Here is a 27,393-nt window from a genome sequence, read left to right as displayed (position 1 = left end):
AGTGGATCGCGGTCACACAGCAGCCAAGTCTGTTTTGACGCTAAAGTCCCCGGGTGTGAGCGAGCCCTGGGCATCCTCAGAGGAAATCACGTTTCCGGGTGTGTCCACGGGGCTTCGGAGGTGACAGGAGGCCACATAGCACGCCGGGAGCCTCACACTCCCCCTCCCCCTGCCCCCCTCGGCCTCCTTTAAAATCTCCCACAAGGACAGGGTAGGACAGGGTAGCGGCAGAGGGGCCCCGTCTGCACATGCGCCTCCCAGATGTGTCCCAGCACGTCACTGGTGCCAGCAGGGAAACGACGCTCATCGTCACCGGGCGGGCCCTGGGAGGCAGCAGGTGACGCCTGTTCTTCTGCGTCGGCAGGTCTTGTACCGATGGAGCCGACAGAGCCGCACGTCTGTCATCGAAACAAACCAGACCTCGGTGGAGCTCTCCCTGCCTCTGGATGAAGATTACATCATAGAAATCAAGCCAGTCAGTGACGGCGGGGACGGCAGCGCCAGCCAGCAGATCCGCATCCCAAAGATGACAAGTGAGCACGCGTTCTCCTGCTCCCCAGCCTGCTCTCCAGGCCTGCCTGCTCCCCACCTGCCTCTCCCCACCTGCCTGTTCCCCAAGGCCTGCCTGCTCCCCACCTGCCTGTTCCCCAAGGCCTGCCTGCTCCCCACCTGCCTCTCCCCACCTGCCTGTTCCCCAAGGCCTGCCTGCTCCCCACCTGCCTCTCCCCGCCTGCCTGCTCCCCACCTGCCTGTTCCCCACCTGCCTCTCCCCACCTGCCTGCTCCCCGCCTGCCTGCTCCCCACCTGCCTATTCCCCAAGGCCTGCCTGCTCCCCACCTGCCTATTCCCCAAGGCCTGCCTGCTCCCCAGGCCTGCACAGGGAGGCGGGGCCTCAGCGGGAGTCAGCCCCAAAGACATGTGACAAAAACACCCTCCCCTGCCCTGACCATTGAGGTCTCCTGGCCTCAGGCAGTTTCATGCAAAAGACAGTCACAGAGCTGATGTTAAAGTCACCAGGCCGGGTCCTTTGCAGTAGAATCAGCAGTTCTCCGGTGTCTGGAGCCACGTGGCCTCGCTCCCCGTGGCCTCACTCCCCGTGGCCTCGCTCCCCGTGGCCTCGCTCCCCGTGGCAGTCCGGGCGGTGCTGTTCAGTGACCACATTCTCTCTCCGCAGATGCCTACGCCCGGGGCGGGGGCGCGGGGCCCTCCACCTCCAACGCCTGCACGCTGTCGGCGCTCAGCACCCTCATGCTCTCGCTCACGGCCAGGTCCAGCTTATGACGACCGCCCCCTGCAGGACTCGCTGTCTGTGATCTAAGCAACCTTGAGCGCGTTGTCCTGAAGACACCCAGTACTAAGTAATCTTGTTGTTCGAGTACATCTTATTACTGGAAAGAAAAATGTTCTTTGCTTCTTTAGGAATGGCATTCCACACAGAACTTCCGCAAAGCAAGTCTCGCTTTGTCCGCAGTTTCTCCGGAAACTCCGCAGTGCACTGAAGACATCTGTAATACGATGTTACCAAAGCAGTTTACATATGTCCTTATATGCATATTTTTTATTATATATTTAGTGTTTTATAGAATTTTTTAAAGTTAACATGAAATGTAGATATTAATTTTTTTTCCTCGGCTATAAAATGCGATGGGCGCCACACTCATGAAACTATTGTTTGAAAATGTTTCCTTTAAAAGACAGAGTGTGAACCCCACCTCGGTCAATCTATTGCAAATGACGTGTAGTTTGACAAGGACGGCGGGGCCGGCGCTGGAGGCCGGCGGGTGGCTCCGGGCTGCGCTGTAGGGGCCCCTCCGTGGCGAGCAGGCTGGATGGGGCCTGACACGTACAGTCTGTCCTTCCGCCTGGGGTGCATTTCCTTGAGATGGTTTCGGGAACGGCTGCAATTTCAACACCTGAACTCCCTCCCCGAGAGGTCCCATGTGCAATACTCACCCTGAACTTAGCATGGACCCCAAGACTCCCCCACTCACCTCGTTAGCATCGTCTCCGTAGCAGCCTTACCTTAGACGTTGCATTTGAAGTCGCATCTCCTGTAGTAACTTAGACCAAAAGTTACCATAGCAGCCCTGTCTTTCAGAGGCTAAGAGATACGTTTACTATCTTTCACTGTATCTGTTTGAATGTACATTTTTTTAAACAAAGGTAACTCTCTGGTCACAGATTCACCATTCTTTCCGGAATTTCTTCTATAGAATATGTCTGTCTTTAAAGTCAGAGCCGTGTCTGGATTGGGCAGACTTCTCCTTCAGCGAACAGCTGCTGCTGCAGCTCTTTCCCAAGACTCCGTAAAAGGTGGTGGGTGCGACGGTGTGGCGCTCTCAGCAGCTCCTGGTGTGCAGCCCGTAGCCTAGTTGCTTTCTACGCTTTACGTTCCACGTCTTACAATCACACGTCGGAAAATGGCAATAGCAACAAAACCATATTCCGATGGAAGGCCTATTTGTTATAACGGGGGAGGTTTTGTAGCTGAATCTGGTGGACCGGTGCATCTAAAAGGCAGTGACATTTCCTACACACACTTTGACATGTACGCAGGCTGCCACCTCTCCTTCCTCAGAGAGCTCAGGTTTGCCTGCAATCTGCCCGTTTTTGCTTGATGGAGAACGTACGTTGACTCTTCAACCTTCTCGCTCTACTTATCCAATAGTCATAATCAGGATTCCACTTGTGTGAAAACTAGGGTGGCAACAGGAAAAATATTGTTCAGTGTTTCAAGCTGTGTTCCTTCCTTAGTTGGATATGGTTACTTCTCTGTTCTAAATAAAACACAATTTAAAATCACACACATATACACACACAAAAAAAACAACAAAATAATAAAATGAATGAAAAAAAAGAAGCCACCCAGGTAGTTCCCACCCCCATGTCGATGGTACTTCCCAGTGACCCGGCAGCAAATGTACTCTTTTTCTAACGCTATTGTTAATAAATATTCTGTCATTTGTAAAGATGCTTGTCTTCCGGGAGCCTTCTTCCTGCCCGCGGAAGGGAACCGTGAGCTCGCCCTGGCGGTTATACTGAGATCACAGGGGCTCCGCCGTCTCCGGCAGGATCCACCGCTAGCGGCCCCCGAGCTGTCCCTTTGGAAGTGACAGCCCTGCAGACACCAGTCCACGCCCCGTGTGCAGGTGCAGAGGGTCGAAACCGCAGATAAGCGTCCCGAAGGTCCAACTCGAATCCTTCCTCTCCGTTAGCGACGCCTTGCGTATCGCTCGTCCCAGGAGACCTGCCGTTTTGTTAAAAAGCATAAACTCGAAATATGAGCATCTAAGGCCCTTTTAAATCTTCTAACCTGTCCACCTTGGACCCTGGTCCCCCCTTGCTCCGGTCTCACCTCGGTGCCTTTGGGTCACATGGCTGCCCCTTCCTGCAATAACCTTCCTGCTCCCCCTTCTCCCCCGGACGCCCCAGGCACCCCCCCCCCCGGGTCCCGAGGGTCCCAGGCGGGCGGTGCAGCCTCCCACACGTGTCGGTCCTTCGAGATGAATGAGCTTCAAGCCGTGGCAGGTCCCGCTCAGGTGGACCGGCTCCGGGACGCCCGGGGAAACTGTTACTGTGCCTGGTTGTCTCTGACCTCCTGTGTGTTGCCCAGCTGTCCTTGTCTGTACACCTTGTCTCCCACCCAGATTGTGAGCTCCTCGGGGGCAGGGCGCTGGCTCTCTTTCATGTACCCCCACCGTGCCTAGCACCGTGCCTTGCAATAAACAATCCTTGATGAATCGATCCAAGGGCTCTTGAAGTAGCATTTTGCCTCAGTTGCCCAGCTCGGTGCACCCACCCGGAAGACCATCACCGCCCGCCCCCCTCCAAGAGGTGGCGGAAAGCACTAGAAGGCCCGGCATCGAACGTTGGGCCTTGAAAGTCCTTCCATCTCTCAGCTCCGGGGTCTGACGAGACGGGCCCCGGGTTCGCGGAGCCTGACTGGGCTGAAGATGCGCTAGGAGGTGCCTCAGAGGCGCCCACACCATCGTGTCTGCCTGGCGGCTCACACGGCCTCCGGCTGGGTTCCCTGGTGACAAGCCACAGAAACAGCCCTGGCCGACTCCGGGAGCACGGAGGAGGACTCAGTTAGGTCACGGGAGCCAGGGATGTGCTGAGCAGCCACCGTGGTGAGAATACGGCCAGGCCCCCAAGGACCCAGGCCACAGGGACATAGGAAAGTCGTTGGGTCCTGTTGTGGGGATAAATCAGCTCTTTTTCCAGTTTGTTTTTTTAACATTTTATTGATTTCAGAGAGGAAAGGGGAGAAACATCAATGATGAGAGAGGATCACCAATCAGCAGCCTCCTGCACGCCCCTTACTGGGGCTGGAGTCCACAACCCGGGCATGTACCCTGACCGGGACTCGAACCCTGACCTCCTGGTTCATGGGTCAGTGCTCAGCCACGGAGCCACGCCGGCCGGGCTCTTTTCCAATAAAGACGCCACTCTGCTCGATGCCCGCATTTCTGGGAGAGACTGGTCAGTCACTTGGTGTCCCCCGGCCGGAGGCCCTGGATCACGCCAGGCCTGCACCCACCAGGAGGGCCATCGGCTCAAGGAAAATTGTGATGACGTTTCAGTAAGATGGAGAAGGGGTGCTGGGAAGGTCTGAGCGGCACACTTTCTGGGCCTGGCGGTCCGAGGGGACGTCCCAGGCCTGAGGCCCTGTCAACACGCCCGAGTGGGGGGGGGGGGGGTCCGATCACTTGGGATCATGGCCAGTGGCGTGGAGGGGGCTGGGGAGAGGGCTTTGCTTAATTAGCCTTTTCTCTTTTTTCTTAAAAATATATTTTCATTAATTTCTGAGAGGAAGGGAGAGGAAGAGAGAGGGAGAGAGAAAAGCATCGATGATGAGAGAGAATCATTGATCGGCTGCCTCCTGCACACCCCACACTCAGGATTGAGCCCGCCACCCGTGCACGTGCCCCGACCGGAATCGAACCGTGACTTCCTGGTTCAAAGGTCAATGCTCAACCACTGAGCCACGCTGGCGGGCTAGTTAGCCTTTTCGTGGGCTTCCCCCCGGCCTCTGGTTTGGTGTGAGATCCTGTGTAATTAACGGCGTCTGAGGAAATTCTGTTTTGCCAGATGACGGGATCCTCTGCGTGTCCCGTCTTACGGAGCCCGCATAGCCTCCGGACAACCGGCTCAACGCGGTGACATGTCTCGTTCCCAGGTGAGCTCGGGGCTCCCCCAGCCCAGACGCGGGAACTGCCGTGGGCGGTGATCTCCCGGCAGGTGACGGGCTCCTCCTGCCCGGCATTGTCGGTCGTTTACATCGGGGAAGAACGTCCAGCCCTGACTCACCTCTTCCCAGGTGTCCCCGGTCCTTCCTCCCAGAGAACGGGCAGCCACCAAAGGACAGAGACAGCACGTGGCGAGCTCTGAGGCCACGCCACCTGCGAGGTCATGCGCTGGCGCAGCAGGTGGTCTCCATACGCGGTTGCGTCGGCGCCGCTGTTCGTTAGCGCAGATCAGCGAGACCTGGGAGCGTTTCTGGCCGTTTACGCAGCGCGCCTCCTCGCGTGTCCCGAGAAGCTCAGCCGGTCCTTCCTGGGGGTCAAAGCCGAGACGGCCACAGGACTCCGTCCTCGACGCTGGTGTTCCTGCTTCCCATGAGAGAGGAGGGTGCAGGACAACAGGGTAAGTGTCAGAATCGACCGTCGTCGATGCCAACCGAAGGGACGGGGAGGCAGAGGGAGACTCCTGGGGGCAAAGGGCTGAGTCTCCGTAGATAAAGTGTCAGGGAGAGGAGAGACTGAAAGGCTTTTCCCAGAGAACTTGTAGGCGGAGGCTCGAGGGCGGAGGGCAGCCGGCGAGAGAGGTCGCTCAGCTGTCCCGGGGGGTGGGCTGCGGGGTCCTGACCAGCTGGTCACAGGGGACTTGGTTGGGAAGGTGACGGGTCGTGAAGGGCTGTGGACGGGTGACACTGCAGGTGGCACAGATCCTTCCGGAAGGAAATGGGCGGGAAGAGCTCCGTGAGCCGCTGCAGGGTCCTGGGGAGACAGAGCGGTTGTGGGGGCCAGGGGGTCTCGGGGGGACGGGAGACACCTCCGTTCAGCTTGCTGGCTCAGACGACCCGCCATCATGCATGTTGACATTTCTCATTCTGTGCTGCCTGTACACGCGCGTCTATTCCTAACACGGCAGGCCGGGGTGGGGGGGGGGGGGGGGGAGGGGGGACAAGACTGTCTTTAAGTTCAATAGAACATTCTCAGAAACAGGATGGTTTTCAGGAAGTCTGTGGCCGGGAACTTGGCGTGCAGGTCGGGGACCAGGAGTAGCTGCTCCGTCGCTGTGTCGCTGTCACCAAGGCTCCAGGCGCAGCCCAGGCCCCAATCTAATTAGGTCTCACACTCCCGCCGTCAGGAGCGCTTGGTTCTGTTCGCACTCCCGGGCAGGGAGCTGGTTTTCCTGGCCAATTAGCACCTACGGTTTATTAATTCCACCAGCAGATGGTCCTGACACATACGAGTCTCTTGCTGTGAAAAAGTTTGGGTTTTTAATCAGAGTTCTCTGTGAGCTGGGCTTCTCCACCCACCTCCCCCGTCCCCCATCCCTCTTTCCCTCCTCCCCCCTTCCCCTCCCCCTGTGCAAACAGCCAGGGCCCCAGGCTTTTCAAGGAGGCTCAGGTGGGCGATGGGCGAGCTGTTGGCAAACTGAACCTCCCAACCCCACCCCCACAAGGCACCAGAGAATCCCAACAGCGAGAGAGAGAGAGAGAGAGAGAGAGAGAGAGAGAGAGAGAGAGAGAGATGGGCTCAGCCCTCAGTGGGGGGCATGAAGGAGGAGCCCCCTGTGTTCTGGTCCGTGACCCAGGCTCTGGCGGGGGGAGTGCCGCCCACCTGTCCTGGTGGGAGGCTGGGCCAGGGTCTAATCAACTTGCCAACGGGAGCATTTACTGTTAAGTGAATGTCCACTCTGTCCGGCCATGACAGGCCAGTGGCCACTCAAAACGTGCCTTTTTCTGCCCGGCCGTGTGGCTCAGTGGGTGAGCATCAACCTATGAACCAGGAGGTCAGGGTTCCATTCCCGGTCAGGGCACGTGCCTGGGTTGTGAGCTGGATCCCCAGTGTGGGGCGTGAGGGGGCAGCCGATCCATGCTTCTCTCTCATCATGGATGTTTCTCTCTCTCTCTCCCTCTCCCTTCCTCACTAAAATCAATAAAAACATATTTTTTAAAAACGAACAAAAAATCGTGAACTTTCTCCCAAAGCCCAGCTCCTCTCAGCCATGCACGTGTCACCGCTGAGCCGCGACGTCAGCAGAAAGAACCGGGCTGCGGAGGCTGATGGCCAGGCCCACATGGCCCCGAGATTCCTGTCGCAGTCTTACGCCGCCGCCTTCCTCCCCAAACAGCACGTGGCCTCAGCTCTGCCCTGTGCCGCCGCGTCCAGCTCTGTGCAAGGACAGGGTCCATAGCGTCTCTCCGTCCTCGGGGTCAGCGCGTCCTCGGGGTCAGCGCTGTACGAGACTCAGAGGAAGAGGTGCATCCCCCGGCGCCCTGCCCGCCCCGGGCGCAGTGACAGCCGGTGTTGGGGAACTCCACGCCTCTGAGCGGGAAGCAGTCCTCGCTGCCGGTGGTCCACGCCCCGTCAGAACACCAAGTCCTCCAGGACCTCCAGCCCGGGCTCCTCCACGTAGCTGATGACTTCGCTCTCTGTCTCTCGCGACCCGGATTTCTGCAAGACAAACCCCCTCAGCTCTCCTTCCAGCCTCGTGGCACGTGGTGCACAAGTCTGTTTTGCTTCTAAAAACTAACTGTTCAGTGAAGACGATGTGGCAAATCAAGTAGAAAGAAGAGAAAAAATACCCGGGATAGACCCCTCCCGCCCCCCAGCCCCGGGCCCTCAGCCTCCTTTCCTGCGGGGAAACTCATCTGTGCAGTTACGAGGTCAGCGCAGAAGCAGCTTCGCAAACGGATTCCTTCCTGGGTAGCACCCAGGGCGTTTGCATTCTATGGTGTGTGCCGTGGCCGCACCCTTTTTTCTTTTCTTTTTTTTTATTGTTTTGAGCTGCATCATTTTTAATAGCTCCATCCTATTCTGTCCAAGGACACATTTGCTACGTCCCATTTTGGTGATTTTAAGTAACACTGATACCAGTTAGGAAATCTGTGATAAAAAATGACACGGCCCCTGAGAGGCCATATTCAGCCAAACGCTGTCGGCGTCTGCGCCAGGCCCTGCCGGGTGCGGGTGTGCGTGACCTGCCACAGGCGTGGTCTCCGCCTCACGCACCTTCCATCGTCCACGGCCCCTGGATTTCGGGGGGAACCCTCTGTTCCTACCGCAGAAACGAATGATGGCTGGGAACCGTCTCTAACCAACTGAAAGCTCAGAATAAGAGGGTTTAACTTGATTTTGGAGAGAGAAACATTGACTTGTTGTTCCACTTATTTATGCATTCGTTTTTTTAAGTGAAGGTATCCATATTTTTTATCTTATTTATTTATATTGATTTCAGAGAGGAAGGGAGAGAGAGATAGAAACATCAATGATGAGAGGGAACCATTGATCGGCTGCCTCCTGCACGCCTCCTACTGGGGATGGAGCCCGCAACCCGGGCAGGTGCCCTGACTGGGAACGGAACCTGGGAGGAATGTCCACAGGCCAACGCGCTATCCACTGGGCCAGACCAGCCAGGGCTTTTAGCTATTCATTGACTGCTGCTGTGTGTGCCCTGACTCGGGATCGAACCCACAACCTAGCGTATTGGGCACATGCTGTACCAACTGAGCACCAGGCCAGCCAGGGCAGAATAAGACTGTTTTACAATAAAGGCCAACTCATCCCTCTTTCACCCCCTTCCCCGCCCCCCCCCCCAAGTGCCTGCCCCTTTGATGTTAATTTCTAACTCGGTCTGAACGAGCAGAAGGGGCTGGGGGAAGCCTAGGGCCAGCCACGCTCAGGGCACAGCCGTACGACAGGCAGAGGTGTCCTCCCCACCAGCCCAGTGCTTCCCAGGCCTTTGCCAAACCCTCGCTGCCAAGGGCCCTGATGGGCCCCCTGAAGTCCTGGCAGCCGAGGCCCCAAAAGTGATCGGGCAGGTTTTGCCTTTGGAGATAGAGGCTGAGGCACTGCCAGCTGTGGCCCAGCTGTGCTCAGCTGTCCACTGGCTCCCACAGCCTCTCACGGGCAGAGCCGGGCTGCAGGGCAGACAGCAGGAGGCGGTACTGGCTTTTCCCAATTCTACCTGCGCGCACTCTCCCTCCCGCCCCCCCCCCCCCCCCAGCTCTGCAACCCAGGTGCATGTCCTTGACCAAGAATTGAACCTGCAACCCTTTGGTGCACGGGCTGGTGCTCCAACAGCTGAGCAACACTGGCCGGGGCTGAACAACTACTTTTCAACAAAGATGTCAAGATGATTCCCTGGGGAAAGTGTCCCCTCCCCCGCAACCCCCGTCCCCCAATGATGCTGGAACCATCGGCGAGCCATAGCCATGCGCTGTGGCTGAGCTGCACCCTGAGCGGTGACTGGGGCCTAGGAATACACCGCTCGGGAGAAATCAGTTGACCAGACCCATGAGGACACCCCCGGCAGAACCCGGGTCCTTGGTGTTAGAGCTCAGCGGGCACTGGGCCCTCCACGCCTCTTCCTCCACAGCCGGGAAAGGCGGTGCGTGGGGCTGCAGGCCTGGCCACGGCCGTCAGAGGCGGCTGATGGGAAACGCGGATCCCAGTGTGGCCGTGAGGGACACGGGACTGAGCAGGGAAAGGAACGTTCATAGCAAAGCCGTCCGCCCAAGCGGGACGCCTGCAGCCCCAGGGCCCGAGCTCCTGGGAAGACCTGCCTTACGTGTGGGAACCCGGGGGGCCGACCCTGGCAGGGAGGACACAGCGGAAGGACCTTGGACGTACCTCGTAGTTCACTGTGGCAGCGAAGTCGTGAATGTGGCTTTTGGGTCCTGGGACTGGTGGAAACAGCTTGGTCCACACGTGACATCTGAGAAGAGAGCGAAGGGGGGTGAGGCCGTTCAGTGTCACGCTACACACCGACCTCCCGACTGCAGGGCCTGTTGTTCGGTGTCTTCAAGTCTGTGTTGGCCAAGACCCCCCAACAAACATGTGGCCGTAATGGTCGGGGACCCCAGGGGCTGCAGGCCACTGGTGGCGTCCGCATCACCCGAGAGACACAGAATGGCACCCGTCCAGTGGCCGAGCATCGACCTATGAACCAGGAGATCACGGTTCGATTTCTGGTCAGAGCATTGACGGTGGGCTCCATCCCCAGTGGAAGGCGTGCAGGAGGCAGCCGATCAATCAATGACTCTCTCTCCTCATTGACATTTCTCTCTCTCCCTCTCCCTTCCTCTCTGACGTCAATAAAAAGATATTTAAAAGGCGGGGGAGGGAGATGGTGTCAAGGCTGCAGGCCACACTGTGTGGAGGCCCTGTCTGCGAGTCACCGGCTGGTATTTCTCAGCCTCTGATTGGCTTCACTCTCATCTCGGAACGGGGGTCCCGCTGACACGGATGTGCCATATCCCCCCTCCATAACCACCCCCCAGCAAGAGCCCCAGCGGATTCAGCCGGAGGGTGAACAGACAACCTCAGCCCAGGGTGCACCCAGCGTGGAGGAGACCTACGTCCTGCAGGCGAGGGAGGAGACGAAGGCAAGGCACAGGGCGGCCACCAGCGTGATCGGGTACCATTCTGTCCAGGGCTTCTGCGCCTCGTTTCCTGGTGGAAAAGGAAAGGAGGAGACGGAGCTAGAATCAGTGACAGAGAAGAGAGGTGGGCGGCCGGGCGATCGGGAGGCGGGGCGTGGAGTCGCAGGCACTGGCTGACACTGGGCTTGGAGCCCACCTTCAGAGCAGACAGGAGGGCGACAGGAAATGCGGGCAGGGTCGCCCCCTTTCACCTCGAAGCATCATTTACTCAGCAGGTATCTGTGGCGAACGTTTACCTACGATGCCACCTGCAGCACATCTGCTTTCGGGGGCAATCAGGTTTTATTTATCTGTTGTAAATGTTTGCCTGGGGGTATTTTTTCCACTGCTTTTTAGAGAGTGTGGAAGGGAGGGAAAGACGGGGAGGGGAAGGGGAGAGAGAGAGACATCCATGAGAGAGAGAGAGAGAGATACATTCATTGGTTGCCTCCTGCCTGCGCTCCGACCCAGGGCAGGGAGGGATCCTGCAACCAGGCATGTGCCCTTGCCTGGGAATCGAACATACGACCCTTCAGTGTGTGGGCTGGTGCTCTGATCACCGAGCCACGCCGGCCAGGGTGGAGTAAATAAGGTTTCAGATGGAAAAGCTACAACAATGTAGGCCTACTCAGTAACCAAATCGCATCACAACCAAAATGCTTTACAAAGTTGGAAATTGAACTTATAGTGGCAGTAACACGGGGTGATACTCGTAGTGAGCAAAAATGGTGTCCGCTATGAACCAGGCGGCCAGGGCTCGATTCCCAGGCAGGGCACATGCCTGCATTGCAGGCTGGATCCCGTGTGAGACGTGCAGGAGGCAGCCGATCACTGATTCTCTCTCATCCTTGATGTGTCTATCCCTCCCTCTCCCTTCCTCTCTATACCAATAAAAATATATTTATAAGACTGTGAGTGAGATACAGTCTTATTCTCAGAGACCCGTTCCCTTCCCCCACATCCCAGCCAGGAAGCGGAGGAGGTGGCGATGGTCGCTAAGTTCTACCTTACTCTCCTTAAATTCGCTGCTAGTCTGTTTGGAAGAATCTAAACAGATTCTTCTATGGGCTTTGAGGACAACTTGGGGGGGGACAGGGACTTTTTAAGGCACTAGAAATGCATCCCAGAAAAATCTGAGGTCATTAACTCCATGAACTTCAGACGCACACACACAGAATCTAGAATGTTCTACCGTCTGCAGCTGGGTGAGACAGGTCAAGCCCGGGTCCTGCAGAAGGAATGAGCCGCCATGTAACCACTATCAGGGTCCCACACGTGGCCCACTCCGTCCCGCGTGGCGCAACGCCCGAGGCCTGGCGTGCCCGGGCCTGATAAAGCACCGGTTCCTTCTGACCGACTGGCGACACAAACCCTTCTGTTAAACCACCCTCTAGCTGTTGGCGCAGCTCTCGCTTTGATAAGTGAAGATTCTCGCTGCATTAGCAGAAGTATGGAGACAACTGATTTTATTTCTCCGTCGATAAAGGGCTTGGTGCAGGCGAGGTGCCACGGAGGGCATGGTGGGCAGTTGGCTGCTGCAGGTCCCGGTGCCGAGCACAGAGCCCACGCAGAGAACAGACCACGGCCGGCTTCACCTCCAAGGACACACACCTGGCGGGTAAACTGAGGGCCAGAGCTTCCCAAACTCACGCCACACAGAAAGGACGGGGTTATCTGCTGCTCAGCTATTCATTCAAGCAAAATAGTGACTAAAAATCCCATTTCCTCTCACTCAGACAATAGCTCGAGGCGGACTCCCCCCCCCCCCCCCCCCCCCCCCACACACACACACACAGGGTGTCTCCGCTGGCGATGGCTGGCGATTCAAGGCCGTAGTAAAAGTTGGGCCGCCCCTGAGAAGGATGAATTTGAATTCTGGAGTCTCTGGAGTCAGAGAATTTCTTAAGAACAAGTGTTTCCCTAGAAGGTGAATTTTCTGACTCAAGGAGAAACTCAAAGAGGTTTCTTTTCAGGAAACTGGTGGGCAGGCTGTGCGGCCTGCAGAGGTAAGCTTGGAAAGAGGAAGTCTCCTCACGGTGCGGCCCCCAGGGTCCCCTAGGCTCCCCCATCCCTTGCTTTTCAGACACGGCCCGGCCTCGGTTTCTGGGGACTTGGGCCTCCATCTTTTCTGACATCTGGCCATTCAACCTCGAGAATGGGCCAACTCGTGAAAACTCTGTTTTATAACCCAGAAAAGAGGGTGGGCAGCATGGGGTGTGCAGTGGGGTAAGACGGGGCAACCGAGGGGGAAAAGACGGAGGCCTGGTCCCAGCTCTGCCTCTGGGGCCCTCCCTCTGGGCACAGCCTCGCCTGCTCTGGGACGCCGTGGTCTTAGAGTCCAGGGGGCTAGCTCTCCGGCCGTTTTGACACAATGTGCTTAATTATAATCACGGTCATACAGCTGAGTACGTGATGGGTACTGACTCCTTCAGCCCGTATGCCCACTCCGCCCCACGGTGCAAAGCAGGCCCTGGACGCTGGATTCCTGGCTCCAGGTCACCTCCTGGCAAGGGGCAGGCCAGGCTTACCCCTCGGGGCCCTGCTGGCTCACTTCTCCACGCTGACCGCAGCCTTTAGCTACTTCAGTAGGTCCCTAGCCCTGAGCAGGGGTGGGGAATGGCTGGTCTGAGGGCCCGTGAAATCATTTGGTCCGGCCCTGCCACGGCATTAGGAGTGAATTAATGAAATGTTTGACCAAATCTAGCAGGCTAATTTTTTTTCAAAGACTACTATCTAGAATACATTTTATTTATTAACTTTTGTTAATCTTCACCCGAGGATATTTTTCCATTGATTTTTAGAGAGAGTGGAGGAGGGAAGGAGGGAGGGGGAGAGAGAGAGAGAGAGAGAGAGAGAAACATCAATGTGAGAGAGACACACTGATCGGCTGCCTCCAGCATGGTCGGTGATGGAGCTTGCAACCGGATACAAGCCTTTGACTGGGATCGAACCCGTGACCCTTCAGTCCGTGGGCCGATGTTCTATCCATGGAGCCAACCTGCCAGGGCAGAATGTTTAAGTGGATAATTTCGCCCATGGATGATGTTATAATTATCCACGTGGGCCTTGGCAGAAAAAAAGGCTCCCCACCCCTGCCTTACAGGGAAGAAAGTCCTGGGGGGCTGGGCCCGGGAGGGCCTGCAGCCCTGGGTGCTGTGCTGGGGGCGGGGGGGGGGGGGGGGAGCCTGCAGGGGAGAAGCAGGGGCAGAGGGGGGCTCTCCCAGCAGCGCCCCGGCCAGTCCCCCCTGGGCGGGTGAGGGGCGGGACCATCCCTGCGTCCTGAAGCACATGCGCAGGCCTCCCACCCTCTGCCCCACGACGCTGACCGCTGAGCCACCTGCACACCCTGCCGACAGGTGTGCTGCCCGGGGCCACACGCTGCGCCCCTCGACCATGAATCCCCTGAAGGCACCTGTGAGGTGTCGTATAGATCCTGGCCTCCGAGGGCCGGGCGAGGCCCTGTGTGAGGGGCACAGCCTGGGATTGGGGGTGACCTGGTCCCCGAGGAGCAGGACTCGAGTGCCTGAGCCTGACCCGGGACGCGGGGCGGGAGTAAGCGCAAGTGGACACGGGTGGGCGCCCACGGGAAGGGCGGGGCCGCCAGAAGTCCCCTCCCCACCCCGAGGCTTCCCGCGGGGCATCTGCATTTCGCTGGGGTGAGAGGGGAAGACCTCAGAGAGGGCAGGGCTCCCCAGGGTCGGGAAGGGGGCGTCACCCGGGGGCAGCGAGGACAACGGGGACAGCAGAATGCAGAAGTTGAGCAAGTTTAGAAAAGAGAAAGACGTAGAAAGCGGGAAGTGAGCCGGCCCGATAAGACCTGGGAGCCAGTTGAGGAAGGGCAGGTGATGCCAGGGCTGATAAAGTGAAACTGCTAATTCTGTTATTCAAAAGATACATGTGCGCCTGCCCTGGCCTGTGTGGCTCAGCAGTTAGAGCGTGGGCTGGGATTCTCTGCCTTCACCAGGAATAAGCTTGCTGGCTTGGAAGGAAATGCAAGGGCCCTGGCCCGTGTGGCTCAGTGGGTTGGGCGCCATCCTGGGCACCAAGAGGTCTCTGGTTTGATTCCTGGTCAGCGCACGTGCCGGCTTCTGGGCTTGATCCCCAGCAGGAGGCGTGCAGGAGGCAGCTGAGAGATGTTTCTCTCTCTCTCCCCCTCCCTTTCTCTCTAAAATCAAAACATTTTTTAAACAGAAATAGTAAAATAAATAGTCCAATGCACGATACTCACCCACGGAAATCGCTGGACTCCACTCTCCCCAGAACCCCCGCTCTCTGCACACGGAGCTCACGGCGGCCCGCACTTTGATGCAATACTTAGAAATGTCATGAACTGTTGTGGTGAACTCATTGGTCGTCATTTTTTCTGTCTAAACGGGAAAAAAAGTTGGATTCTAGTAAAGCTCTAGACACGGAGCTCAGTAATGCCAGCGCTCAGAGAGAGAGGTCATCTATACGTAACGGGACTCGCTGCCCAGCGAGCCACTGTCCGTCAACAGGACACGTACTGGCGAGTTTGTTTCGGGCTGCTCGGGGTGGAGGGGGTGGCGGCAGTCACTCTGCAGGGGGAAGCACTCTTGTAGCCCAAGTAAATAAAACGGGCGAGTGTCAGGTCGAGATGGCCCCCTGGGTACCCATGGTGTCCCCAGGTTGAGGGACCCGAGTGGCTGACAGCACCACGCCCCGCCCCTCGCCGTGTCCCTCCTCCCTCTGTGCTCCCTCGCTCTCCGTCCTCTGTCGCATCAGCAAAGGACAGGCCCAGGCCCCTCCGGCCGGCTGCCCGCTTCTGCCAGGCCTGCGAAGTAAGAGTGCGTTCTGTACCTTTAAATAATTGAAAACGAGCGAAAGAGTAACAGTCCCTGCCACAGGCAACGCGCGTGAACCTGGGCCAGGAGGAGAGGGTCAGGCACACACTGCGCCCGCTGGCGTCTGGGCCGCCGATGGCGGCGCTTGTCCCACACAAGACTCGGGGACGGCGGCCGAAACCGTGGGACTTGCAAAGCCGACAATAGCTGGTCTTTTGCCAAAAAGTTTGCTGATCCCTGATGTGCAACTGGGGGTGCAGGGGGTGTGTGTCAGGGAAGCAGGAAGAGGGGAGACTTCGGGGCAGGTTGAACCCTAGCTCTCCCTCCAGGGACCCGCAGGGCAGCTTTCGAGCCCCTGAGCCTCAGTTCCGCCTCTAACAGGAGTGATCACCTGACTCCTGGAGCACTGGGTCCCTGGGGTGACCTTTGCACACGTGTGGGAAGAGTCGCGGGCTTACCTGGAAGTACTGCTTCCTTGTGTTGTAGAGTCTCACTTCGTACTCAAAGCAATGGCCCGGGAAGGCGGACACAGGCTTCTCCCAGCGGACGTGCAGACGGCTCCCCTGGACCTCGGCCGTGACGTTCCTTGGAGGGTTGACGCGATCTGGTCAGAGACGGAGAGGTCCGTGAGCGGGGCTGACACGTCCAGCACTGACCTCCGGGCCACAGGCCTCATGGCCCCCGGTGGCGCCCTGCTGGTCGCTGAGGGCGAGGCCCACGTGGAAACCCCGCCCCTTTTCTAAAAAGTTTTGTTATTTTTTTAAAAAAATAATTTTATTGATTTCAGAGAGGAAGGGAGAGGAAATGAGAGGCAGAAACATCAACGAGGAGAGAGAATCATGGGTTGGCTGCCTCCTGCACGCCCCGCACTGGGGATGGAGCCCACAGCCTGGGCCTGTGCCCCGACCCGGAATCAAACCTCCACCTCCTGGTTCATAGGTTGATGCTCAACCACTGAGTCACTCCGGCCGCCCCCCTCCACCCCACTTTTACTTCTCGAGTTGGAGGGTAAACTGATCCCGAAGAGAAATCACCCTGAGCGCCCCCAGGCCCCGCCCCCACCGCGCAGGTGTGCGCCCGATGGCACTGCCCCTCTCGGGGCAGCTTTCGTTCCGAGCTGTTGGTGGGTCCTGTTTGGGTTGGTTGGGGGGATGGACGGAGGGGAAAGGGTTGGTCGTCTCTGGCATGAAAAGAACGGATTGGGCTCATCGCGCCTGGACTTAGCCGCCCCGCGTCCTCCCGCCCAGGCCTCACTGCGCCCCCGGCATGTGACGTGAGTGGAAATGATCTCTGAGGGAGTGTTCTTGTCAGAGGTCATGCGCCTAAGATCTCACAGTGAGTGAGTCACAGGGACGGGCTACCAGTGCCTTTCCCTACCCAGAAAGTTTTTAACCAGAAACGTCTTTGTTTTGGTAACCTGAGGAACTGGACGCAGAGAGCTGGACCTCAGGTCCACGAATGAGCCCCCGTGGCGGCCTGTCGGGCTGCGTCCACCTCCACGTCCGTTTCATCGTGTCCCACGGCCTCCTCAGCGTTTTGTTATGTTGTTGTGACATTGCTAAGTCGCTAGGAATATGCTAGTGAGGAGAATCGCATTGCTCTTTAGGAAATGCGGGACCCTTTAAACAGAGCGTCTTCCATTCGATATGGACACAGATATGCCACAGCCTGGCCGTGTCCTTTAAACAGTGGCATTTTGCGTGTTTAGTGGATGCCCACACAAGGCACTGTCCTGAGATGGTATCATCACGAACACACGCGCTCTCACAGAACCTCGTAGGGAGTGTTCATCTCCCCATTTCTCAGGTCAGACTGAGGCCCCAGGAGTGGCCGGCTTGTCTACAGACACTCGGCTGGTGGGTGGAGCCAGGACCCACACCCACCCCCACGCATGACCCGCCCCCACGCATGACCCGCCCCCGAGACCGGTGCCCATCACCACGCTTGCTGTGTGGGACGGTCCGGATGAGTGTCACTAATGGGGGTTCGGAGGAGGGAGGCGAGGACCCCCGAGGGGTGTGTTTACAGCCGCGCTCACAGGCTGAGGGAGGCGACCAACGTGGTGAGGGGCCGTTGGTGGGGTGGCAGCTCGGGCAGGAGAGACCTCAGGCCTGGAAGCCCGGCCACCTGGGCCAGCTGAGGCCCCCCTTGTGGGCAAGAAACCCGAACTGCTCGGAGGAGTCACCAGGCCATCAGGGACCCTTGGGCAGCGATGCCTGGGCCCCCGCAGAGCTGGGGGCTGACGTGAGGCCCTCCAGCGGGAGCTGGTTCCCCTTCCGGTGCAGGGGTTTCCACAGGGGAGTCTGTGCCCACAGGACAGTGGGAAATGTCTGGAGACATTTCTGTTGTCACATTGGCCCGGGAGGGCCTTCTGGCATCTGCTAGGTACAAGCTGAGCTCCCTCCAATGCCCAGCCCGCCCCCCAACACCACCATCCGGCCCCCAACACCGCCATCCGGCCCCCAACACCACCATCCAGCCCCCAACACCGCCATCCAGCCCCCAACACCGCCATCCAGCCCCCAACACCGCCATCCGCCCCCCAACACCGCCATCCGGCCCCCAACACCGCCATCCAGCCCCCCAACACCGCCATCCGGCCCCCAACACCGCCATCCGGCCCCCAACACCGCCATCCGGCCCCCAACACCACCATCCGGCCCCCAACACCGCCATCCAGCCCCCTAACACCACCATCCGGCCCCCAACACCACCATTTGGCCCCCAACACCGCCATCCGGCCCCCAACACCGCCATCCGCCCCCCAACACCTCCATCCGGCCCCCAACACCTCCATCCGGCCCCCAACACCGCCATCCGGCCCCCAACACCACCATCCGCCCCCCAACACCTCCATCTGGCCCCCAACACCACCATCCGCCCCCCAACACCGCCATCCGGCCCCCAACACCACCATCCGCCCCCCAACACCGCCATCCGGCCCCCAACACCACCATCCGGCCCCCCAACACCTCCATCCAGCCCCCAACACCACCATCTGGCCCCAACACCACCATCCAGCACCCAACACTGGCATTGGTTCCCCAACGCCACAGCCCAGCCCCACAATGTCCAGTCCAGCCCGCAATGCCACCATCCGGCCAAACATGTCGGGGTGTGGAGGCCGAGAAGCCTTGTCCCCGCGGGCATCAGAAAAGGAGTGAAGCCCCAGCTGGTGTGTTCAGTGGTTAGAGCAGGGATCCTCAAACTTTTTAAACAGGGGGCCAGTTCACTGTCCCTCAGACCGTTGGAGGGCCGGACTATAGTTTAAAAAAAAAACTATGAACAAATTCCTATGCACACTGCACATATCTTATTTTGAAGTAAAAAAACAAAACGGGAACAAATACAATATTTGTATTTGCATGTGGCCCGTGGGCCGTAGTTTGAGGACCCCTGGGTTAGAGCATCGGCCCGCAGACCGAAGGGTCTTGGGTTCGATTCCTGGGCAAGGTCATGCACCTGGGTGGCAGGTTCAGTCCCCAGCCTGGTTGGGTGTGTGCAGGAAGGAGGGTTAGGCTTAGGGTTAGGAGGCAACCAATCAGTGTGTCTCTTTCACATTGATGTTTCTCTCTCTCTCTTTCTCTTGTTGTCACTTAACCCCTCCCTTCCACTCTCTCTAAAACTCACTGGGGAAAATATCCCTGGGTGGAGATTAACAACAACAAAAAAGAAGAAAAGGAGTCAAACTCAGGGATGTTGACAACCCTCCCGGGCTGCGCCTCGGTCTGTGCCGTCTCACCGATCTCGTGAAGAGCAAACAGCCTGTCGTATGGCTGGATGGCCGCGCGGGCGCTGGAGCCGCTGACCTGCACGGCGAGCCGGTCCCGCCCTTTGGCGTCGATGCCCGTCCTCGGGAACCAGCAGGCCACGTTCCTCTGCCGCGGGTCCTGGCTGTACCGGCGGCACTCCTCCGTCCTCGCACCATACCTGCAGGGCGACACGCGTGAGTGTGCGAGGCGGGGGCAGCGGCCACGCGCCCAGGGACAGCGGCCGCCCACCTGTAGCGGAGGAAGTACTGCGTGTCCTCGGGGGCCTGGGCGCCCCCCAGCCAGGCGCAGCGCAGAGAAACGTGGTAGGGCCGGGCGCGCGTCCCGTTGCTCGCCAAGGTGCTGGTGGAGCAGGTCAAGTTCACCGCGGCGGTCCCAGGAGACCCTGGATGGCGGCGAATGGAAAGAACGAGACGTTGTGGCGACAGCTCCCGCGTCCTGTACTTCCCCGGAAACCACAGGGGTGGGGGACAGCTCCTCCGTCTTCAAAAAGGGATTGTCACCCTGGCCGGTTGCTCAGTGGTTAGAACCCGCAGACCAAAGGGTGGCAGGTTCGATTCCCGGTCAAGGGCACGTGCCTGGGCTGCAGGTTCCATCCCTGGCACCGGTTGGGGCACATGCGGGAGGCAGCCCATCGCTGTATCTGTCTCACACGTGTTTCTCTCCCTCTCTCCTCCTCCCTCCCTCCCACGACCACTGGGAGAAATAGAGGTGAGGCCGAAAAGGAAAAGGGATTGTCGCCACGTATTATGGAACCTACTGTGTGCAACGGGCTGACTTGCTGGGGTCAGCCTTGGTGAGGGTGTGACTGGTGGGAAGAAGGCTGGGGGGCTCGTGTGACCCGGGACACGTGAGCTGTTCGTCCGGCTGCCCCCCACCTACAAAGGCCGCGCGTGCGCCTGGGCTTCGGGGCCTCACCTGGGGCGGGCGGGAGCTCGGCGGACACCCAGTCGCTCACCAGAAGGGAGGGCTCTTCCCAGGGGACCGTCCGCACGCTGGCTGAGAAGCCGCGGTGAAGAGCGGCCGCCCGTTCGCTCTCCGTGTTCTTGGTTTCATACTAGAAATAAAACCCAGGGGTCCTGGTACGTAAAAGGGAATAGCCTGACGTGAACTATTTTAATCAAACACACATTTTCTTCTGATTCTTAAATGGCACATAAAATGCAATATGTTTGCTAAAAAGCCCACAGCCCCAGAGTCTATCCTCACCCCTGAACTCAGTACGTTGTATACAGTAAATCTGGACAGCTTTTTACCCGGAAACCATTCCTCCATAAAGCAATTATTACAAAATGAATAAGTTACCCAATTCTAGTAATTATTCCTGGCTTTAGAAAACCCATATAATGAAAACATCATAATCATTTTCTCAAAGATACACGAACTCATCTACATATATAAAAGCCTAAGTGACCATTACAACTGGTCAACCGGTCACTATGACAACGCACTGACCACCAGGGGACAGATGCTCAATGCAGGAGCTGCACCCTGGTGGTCGGTGCGCTCCCACAGCCAACCTCCCGCGGTCCCTTCCCCCAGCCGGCAGGTCTCGATTGGCCCTGATGGCTGGCCAGGCCGAGGGACCCCACCCGTGCATGAATTTGTGCACCGAGCCTCTCGTTCTTCTTATAAAAACCAACAAAAGCTGACACACCGGCCCCGCTCCCTCTGACCACCAACTCTCCCTCAGTATCCTCCCAGAGGCCCCTTCCTCGCATAGAAGTCTCTAGAATGCATACTGACTGAGCGTGGGCGCGCTCGGCGATGTTGCACCCTCCGTGTACCTTTATTGGGCACCTGCTAGGTTCCAGGCGCTCTAACATGACCCGCAGGGAACTTGGCTGGGGCCTGAGATGTTAAGTGTCTGGTCTAAGGTTGCAAAAGTAGGAACAGGGATTTGAACTTGGCCTTTGGTGCGGTGATCCGCCCTCCCCCACCCCGTTTTACTCAGCCAGCCTCTTCCGCTTTGAGGGCTATTTTAGAGAAAAACATAAAACCGACATCCACTCCACGGAGCCTCAGACGCTACGAAACGTGAGAGAGAATCGCCCCAACGTTCAGATGTCCTGGGCTGCCCCATGGCCTGCGCGGGCCCGGCTGGCTCCCCGACATTCCCACAGAGCCGCTGCTCTAGGGGAGCGTGGGGCAGAGCCCGCGGCCGTGTTGTCGGGGGACGTTCCCTGGGATAAGGGAAGGGCCATGGAGGTTAACATGACTCTAAAGGGGAGGGTCGTCGGGTGCGCACTCACTTCCTCGTCCTCCGGCACGTGGATCTTCACGCGGTAGCCGAGCTTGATCAACCCGGGCTCTTGGTCAGGATTCGGGTCCCAGCGTAAGAGCACTTGCGCCAAACCCACGGCGTGAACGGTGAAATTGACGGGCGGGAGGAGTGAGACTGGTCAGAAGGAGGAGGGCAGGGTCAGTGTCCACGGCCGCGCTTCCTAGAGCTGTGAACTACTTTCTGTGCAGGGCGGCGTTTGACAGGCTCTTAGAGGGCACAGAACCGACCTGATTCTGGAGGCAGTGCCTTCAAAGCTGCTTTTAACTCATTATCCTTTTGTTTTACTTGGCCCAGGTGTGTTTACCTGTGACGTCTACAGATCTTTCGTGAATTATGAATATTTTACTGTATCTTTATTTATTAGAAACATAATTTCAGCCCGGCCTGTGTGGCTCAATGGTTGCGCATTGATCTATGAACCAGGAGGTCACAGTCCAATTTGCGGTCAGGGCACATGCCCGGGTTGTGGGCTGGATCCCCAATAGGGGGCGTGCAGGAGGTTGCCGATCCATGATTCTCTCTCACCCTTGATGTTTCTCTCTCTCTCCCTTGCCCTTCCTCTCTGAAATCAATAAAAGAAAAAATTATTTTTAAAAATAATAAAACCTTCCTTGCCTCTGGTGCAGAAGCCATATTTCAGGTGCTCAGTAGTCACCAATGGCCAGTGGCTCCTGCAGTGGACGGCGCAGATGTAAGTCGCTGACACCACCACAGGGAGTTATTCCCTCAGGCCCAACAGGTGGGGCCACGGGACTGTGACTTCACACCGGTCCATGGTCCACACACTCCCAGCAAGCACCGCGGGAGGTAGTTATTCTCTGCTTGTGGGGCTCCTAAAGGCCTTGCCGGGAAAAGCCTTTCTTCCCTGGCTCTATTTTGTGGGACCGGAGCCCCCACACTGGCAGAAGGACTTCCCACGGCAGCTCCATTTGCTTTCTCAAGATCCAGCATGTTTCAAGAGTTTGCATTCTGAGGACGAATACTCTACCACTTTCTTTTTAATCCACGTATAATTTCCCAGTTGAGGGACCCTTTCGCAGAAAACCACGCTAGCACTTCTGCAATGTGCTCTGTTTCTTAAGAGACATGACTGACTTCAATAGGTGGCACTTACAGTTTTTATCAGGACGTACGTCTGCTCCCAGTGCGACGGCGGCCCCCAAGAGAATCAGGAATGTGGGCGCCATGGCGATCAGACCTACAGAAAACAGAAGAAGAGTCACGTGGCCATGTTTAAGACAAGCCGACAGCCCCTTTCTAAAGAACAACGCAGTCATCTGGCCTTTTAACCAACACCTGTGAGCGCTGTTAGGTGCTAGAATAGATGCTAGAAGCACAAACATGCACGGATCTTCCTAAGGGTCATCGTCGTCCAACCTAATAACTGCTCGCTCCCGCGGAGGTGTGTCCGGGCACAGCAGGTGTAGAGACTTCCCAGTTGATTCCTAAAGGCACACAGAGCGGGGACAGGTGTTGGGGGGGGGGGGGGCACAGGGAGGGCAGAGAGAGCACAGCAACCAGGAGAGGACGGTGGTTGGCCAGCAGGGACCAGGGCAGGCCTTTGAACAGAGAGGCTCCAGGCACAGGATGGGATGGGGAAGAAACACCGTCCCCAATCTCCCGAGCAAGAACTGGAGATGAGCACCGTGCCAGGAAGCTTCAATCTAACACGGCAGTGATGTGGGGAGAGCAGTTCCCGTCCATCCGGGGCCTACCAGACACTCATGGTGCCTCGAGCTCCGGGGAGGCCGAGCGAACCGGAGGGGGAGTGACCATAAGAGGAATTGAAAACATCAGGATCACGCCCGGCCGCGCGGCTCAGTGGCTGAGCGGTGACCTATGAACCAGGAGGTCACAGTTCGATTCCTGGTCAGGGCACAGGCCTGGGTTGTGGGCTCGATCCCCAGTGTGGGGCGTGCAGGAGGCAGCGGATCCATGATTCTCGCTCATCATTGATGTTTCTCTCTCTCTCACTCTCCCTTCCTCTCTGAAATCAGTAAAACTATATTTTAAAAAAATAAAAAGAAAGAAAACAGATATCGGCCTGGAGAAAACACAGAGGGATTTCTGCTGCTTGCAACAGTTTCACAGCGGAGATGCCTTTGGGTGGAGAGGTTTGAAGAGCGGGCGTGGCAGCGGGCGGTGTGGGTGGGTCTGTCTGCGTCTGGCTTGAGGGTCCGGAGGAGGGCGCAGGGCCTTTGGGGGTTGCAGATGGGACATCTGAGTGTTCCCGGGGCAAGTTTTGGAAGCATTTTCCTTATGAACTTAACCTTAAAGAACAGACCGCACGTGTGGCTTCCACCCTGTGTGCGCTGCCGGCTTTTACAGACCAGCCCTCCCTGCGGTCCCTCCTGCCCCCCTCCCCCCCCCCCCCTACGGTGCAGGGCGCGGGCATCATCCTATTTACATCAGTCATTCCTCAAAGACCAAACAGCGGGCGCATAACGGCACTCAGACCCGATCTCGGACCGTCCCCCAGCAAAGCCCGTGTTCTGTCCTCATGGATCTAAGTGGGTTGGTATTTCCCAAATGTAATTCTGGTAGAACCACAAAGGTAGACGTTGGCTCCACGGGTACGTTCAGGAAATACCATCAAAACAGCCCACTCTTTCCTCATTATTACATCTTCACTTACTACGTAACTAACTTAAGGTGCCACTATCTCTCCTTCCTAACGCAACTGCTGAAATGTCACAACGGAGAGGACAGAAACAGCATGTACGTTACTCAGTTCCTTTTAGAAAGAAACGTAAGGGTGGCTAATCAGAATGATGCCCCTTTTGCTCAAAAATAATTTTGTGTCTTCTTTCTCTCCGGTGACCCCGTGCCAGGCAGGGCAAGCATTTTCACAGCGACAATGACAATGACAATGGAAGCAGGCATTTTAACACCTTACAAAGTTTCAACCTGTGAGGTTTTCATAAAGGGAAGCATTAGCATTGACTGAGCCTGAGAGGCACAGATAAAAGGCCCCCGGCCAACAGCAAAGACAGCTTCCTCTTCGGGTTCAGAAGCTGCGGGCTCTAAATGTCGGCATGTTCTGGAGTGATGTTGCCTGTGCTGTCTTCCTACTGATTTTCATTAGCGGGAGGCATTCCGGGTCAGAGGAAAAAAAAAAATGCAGGCCTGGTACTCCCTCGTGACTTCCACTGACTGGAAAGGCAAGTGGCTTGTTACAACCACCCTCATAAAAAAAATAAATGGCTCTTTATCCTCCGCAATTAAATTGTTGAAATGAGTAGTGAAACCCTTGACCGTCTCCGCGGGGAGACAATCGGATATTTTACATAACCAAGCGCTCTGTCCTAGAATGTGTCATGCATTCGGGTTTTACAGCTGCTGAAAACAGAATTCTTTTCCAAATGTCACCATTCAAACATTTTTGACGATGAGTCTGTTTTGCCATAAAATAGCCATATCCTTTTTTTTTCACCTATCAGTGTGATATTTTGTTTGTTTTAAATACATATTTTTATTGATTCCAGAGAGAGCAAGGGGGAGGGAGAGAGAGAGAGACAGAAACATCAGTGATGAGAGAGAATCATGGATCGGCTGCCTCCTACACGTCCCCTACTGGGGATCAAACCTGCAACCCAGGCATGCGCCCTGACCGGGAATCAAACCCTGACCTCCTGGTTCAGAGGCTGACGCTCAACCGCTGGGCCACACTGACCGGCTCATTGTGATATTTTTTATCAGAAAAGATGGTGCCTTTGAAAGGAAATTAGTTGTTCTATTAACAACACAAGACACTCAAATCGGAGTCTAAATATCGCCAAGAATGACCACGTTTGGTGAGATGGATAAATGCCAAGCCTGTCTTCTGTAATTCTGCCCCCTCTCTGCTCTGTTCCCTGAAAGACCCCCGCATTGGCCCAGGACCCCCCAAAACTTTTGGTCCCAGACATCGCAATTACCCCAGCTGGGAAGACAACCCAAATCGCTTTGTTCTTGGGGCCACCTCTTTCACCCACACACCCTGTTGAATAGAGGTCAACTGGGCGCTATGTCATTGTGCAAGAACAGCGCCACTTGCCGAAACCGGTTTGGCTCAGTGGATAGAGCGTCGGCCTGCAGACTGAAAGGTCCCAGGTTCGATTCTGGTCAAGGGCATGTACCTGGGTTGCGGGAACATCCCCAGTGGGAGATGTGCAGGAGGCAGCTGATCGATGTCTCTCTCCCATCGATGTTTCTAACTATCTATCTCTCTCCCTTCCTCTCTGTAAAAAATCAATAAAATATATTTTTTTTAAAAAAAGAACAGCGCTACTTTACTGGCTTAAAGTTACATCAGAACGACAATAGGTTCAACCCATTCTCCCTCTCATGGCTGCCCACTGAGACCCCGCAGGAAAGCATGACGCTGTGAACATGAGACTCAAATCACGCAGAAGGAAGCAGACACAGGTGGCTCCCGACATGGCAGACAGGCAGGTTCAGTTCCTTCCACGGTGACCTTTCACCTAGTGAGTCAACAATTCCTCGAGTGCCCTCGGAGCACCTGGCTCCGCAGGCCTTAGACGTGTCTTTTGAAATTTGGGAGAGCATAGGAGCGGGCCTCTTGCCCTGTAGATGTTTCTAGAAAATTGGGTAAAATCTTGACAGTCGGCGATGGGGTTCCCCAGTGTTCCTGAGAACTGGTCAGATTCTACTGAAGTTCAGACTCATAAATACTGCGCCGTCTTTTTCACCTTTTCGGCTTATTCTGCGGCCCGGGGTATTTGTTATGGAACCAGAGTTGCATTGGCAGCCCTGTTTTTGGAGGCTTTTTGAGTCAGCGGGGTGACCCCGAGCCCCAGATGCGACCTCAGCGCTCAGGAATTGAAGAGCAGCTCGGAGGATTCACGCTCCGCCAGGCCCTTGTGAGTGAGCGTTTACTGTAACTTCCTCATTTTGTCCTCACAATGGAATCAGCAATAAAACCTACCTCTTGGGGGCAGGGGAGGGGGGACTGGAAGAATAAAGAAGCCAAGGTGTACCCAGAAATCGATGGCATTTTTATATACTAAGAATGAACTCTCAGAAAGAGAAACTAAAAAAAAAAATTAAAAAATCCCATTTACCATTGCAACGACAAAATTAAGATACCTAGGAATAAACTTAACCAAGGAGGTAAAAGATCTGTACTCAGAAAACTACAGGACATTGAAAAAAGAGACAGAGGAAGATATAAGCAAGTGGAAGAATATACCATGTTCATGGATTGGTAGTATCAACATTATTAAAATGTCCATACTATGCAAAGCAATCTAGAGATTCAATGCAATCCGTATTTCACAGACCTAGAACAAACACTCCAAAAATTTATATGGAACCTAAAAAGACCCTGAATAGACACAGCAATCTTGAGAAAGATGAACAAAATTGGAGGGATCGCAAAACCAGATATCACGTTATATTACAAAGCCACTGTCCTCAAAACAGCCTGGTACTGGCACAAGAACAGGCATATAGATGAATAAAGCAGGTAGACAGACCAGAGAACCTAGAAATTGACCCAAGCCATTCAATTAATATTTGACAAAGGAGGCAAGAGCATACAATGGAGTAAAGACAGTCCCTTCAATAAATGGTATTAGGAAAATTGGACAGGTATGTGCAAAAAAAAAAAACAAACTAGACCACCACTTACACCATACACAAGAATAAACTCAAAATGGCTAAAAGACCTAAATGTAAGTTGTGAAACCATAAAAATCTTAGAAGAAACCATAGGCAGCAAAATCTCAGACATGTCTCATAACAATGTTACCGATACATCTCCTGGGGCAAAGGGAACTAAGGGAAAATAAACAGATGGGGCTACATCCAAATAAAAAGTTTCTGCACAGCCAAAGGCACCATCAACAAAATGAAAAGAGAGCCTACAGCACGGGAAAACAT

At 56.2% G+C, this 27,393-nt stretch overlaps 2 protein-coding genes across 5 annotated transcripts in view; one reads left to right on the top strand and one right to left on the bottom strand.

Annotated features, from left to right (window-relative positions):
• The window catches only part of CNTN4 (contactin 4), a 402,844-nt gene extending 401,179 nt beyond the window's left edge, over positions 1–1,665 (top strand). For all 4 annotated transcript variants that reach the window (XM_070391426.1, XM_070391423.1, XM_070391424.1 and 1 more), the window contains 2 exons: positions 365–533; positions 1,175–1,665. In XM_070391426.1, the coding sequence (XP_070247527.1) occupies positions 365–533; positions 1,175–1,281 (276 nt within the window). In that variant the 3' untranslated portion in view covers positions 1,282–1,665. The remainder of the gene's footprint in view (positions 1–364; positions 534–1,174) is intronic.
• A 5,933-nt stretch (positions 1,666–7,598) lies between these two features.
• IL5RA (interleukin 5 receptor subunit alpha) lies at positions 7,599–22,461 on the bottom strand. The gene is made up of 10 exons (XM_070391445.1): positions 22,410–22,461; positions 21,479–21,624; positions 20,145–20,283; positions 19,458–19,611; positions 19,199–19,386; positions 15,915–16,060; positions 14,883–15,021; positions 10,592–10,685; positions 9,864–9,948; positions 7,599–7,685 (listed from the first exon to the last, which is right to left on the bottom strand). Exons 1-10 carry the CDS (start codon positions 22,459–22,461, stop codon positions 7,599–7,601), a joined length of 1,230 nt encoding a protein of 409 aa, XP_070247546.1.
• Positions 22,462–27,393: the final 4,932 nt, after the last annotated feature.

This window comes from Myotis yumanensis, unplaced genomic scaffold (genome assembly GCF_028538775.1).
Source record: "Myotis yumanensis isolate MYYU_CA2020_CCGP unplaced genomic scaffold, mMyoYum1.0.hap1 SCAF_14, whole genome shotgun sequence".
NCBI classification, from domain to species: Eukaryota; Metazoa; Chordata; class Mammalia; order Chiroptera; family Vespertilionidae; genus Myotis; species Myotis yumanensis.
The sequence above is the reverse complement of the archived record's forward strand: the minus strand, read 5'-3'. Positions and strand labels throughout refer to the sequence as shown.

Excerpts from the sequence above, each read along its gene's own strand:
- IL5RA (XM_070391445.1), bottom strand. The coding sequence starts at position 22,461 with ATGCTGGATCTTGAGAAAGCAAATGGAGCTGCCGTGGGAAGTCCTTCT. Across the intron at positions 19,387-19,457 it reads CAGTACTTCCTCCGCTACAG|GTATGGTGCGAGGACGGAGG; the intron begins GTGGGCGGCCGC and ends GTCGCCCTGCAG. Across the intron at positions 9,949-10,591 it reads TCCTCCCTCGCCTGCAGGAC|ATGTCACGTGTGGACCAAGC; the intron begins GTAGGTCTCCTC and ends CTCTCTTCTCAG.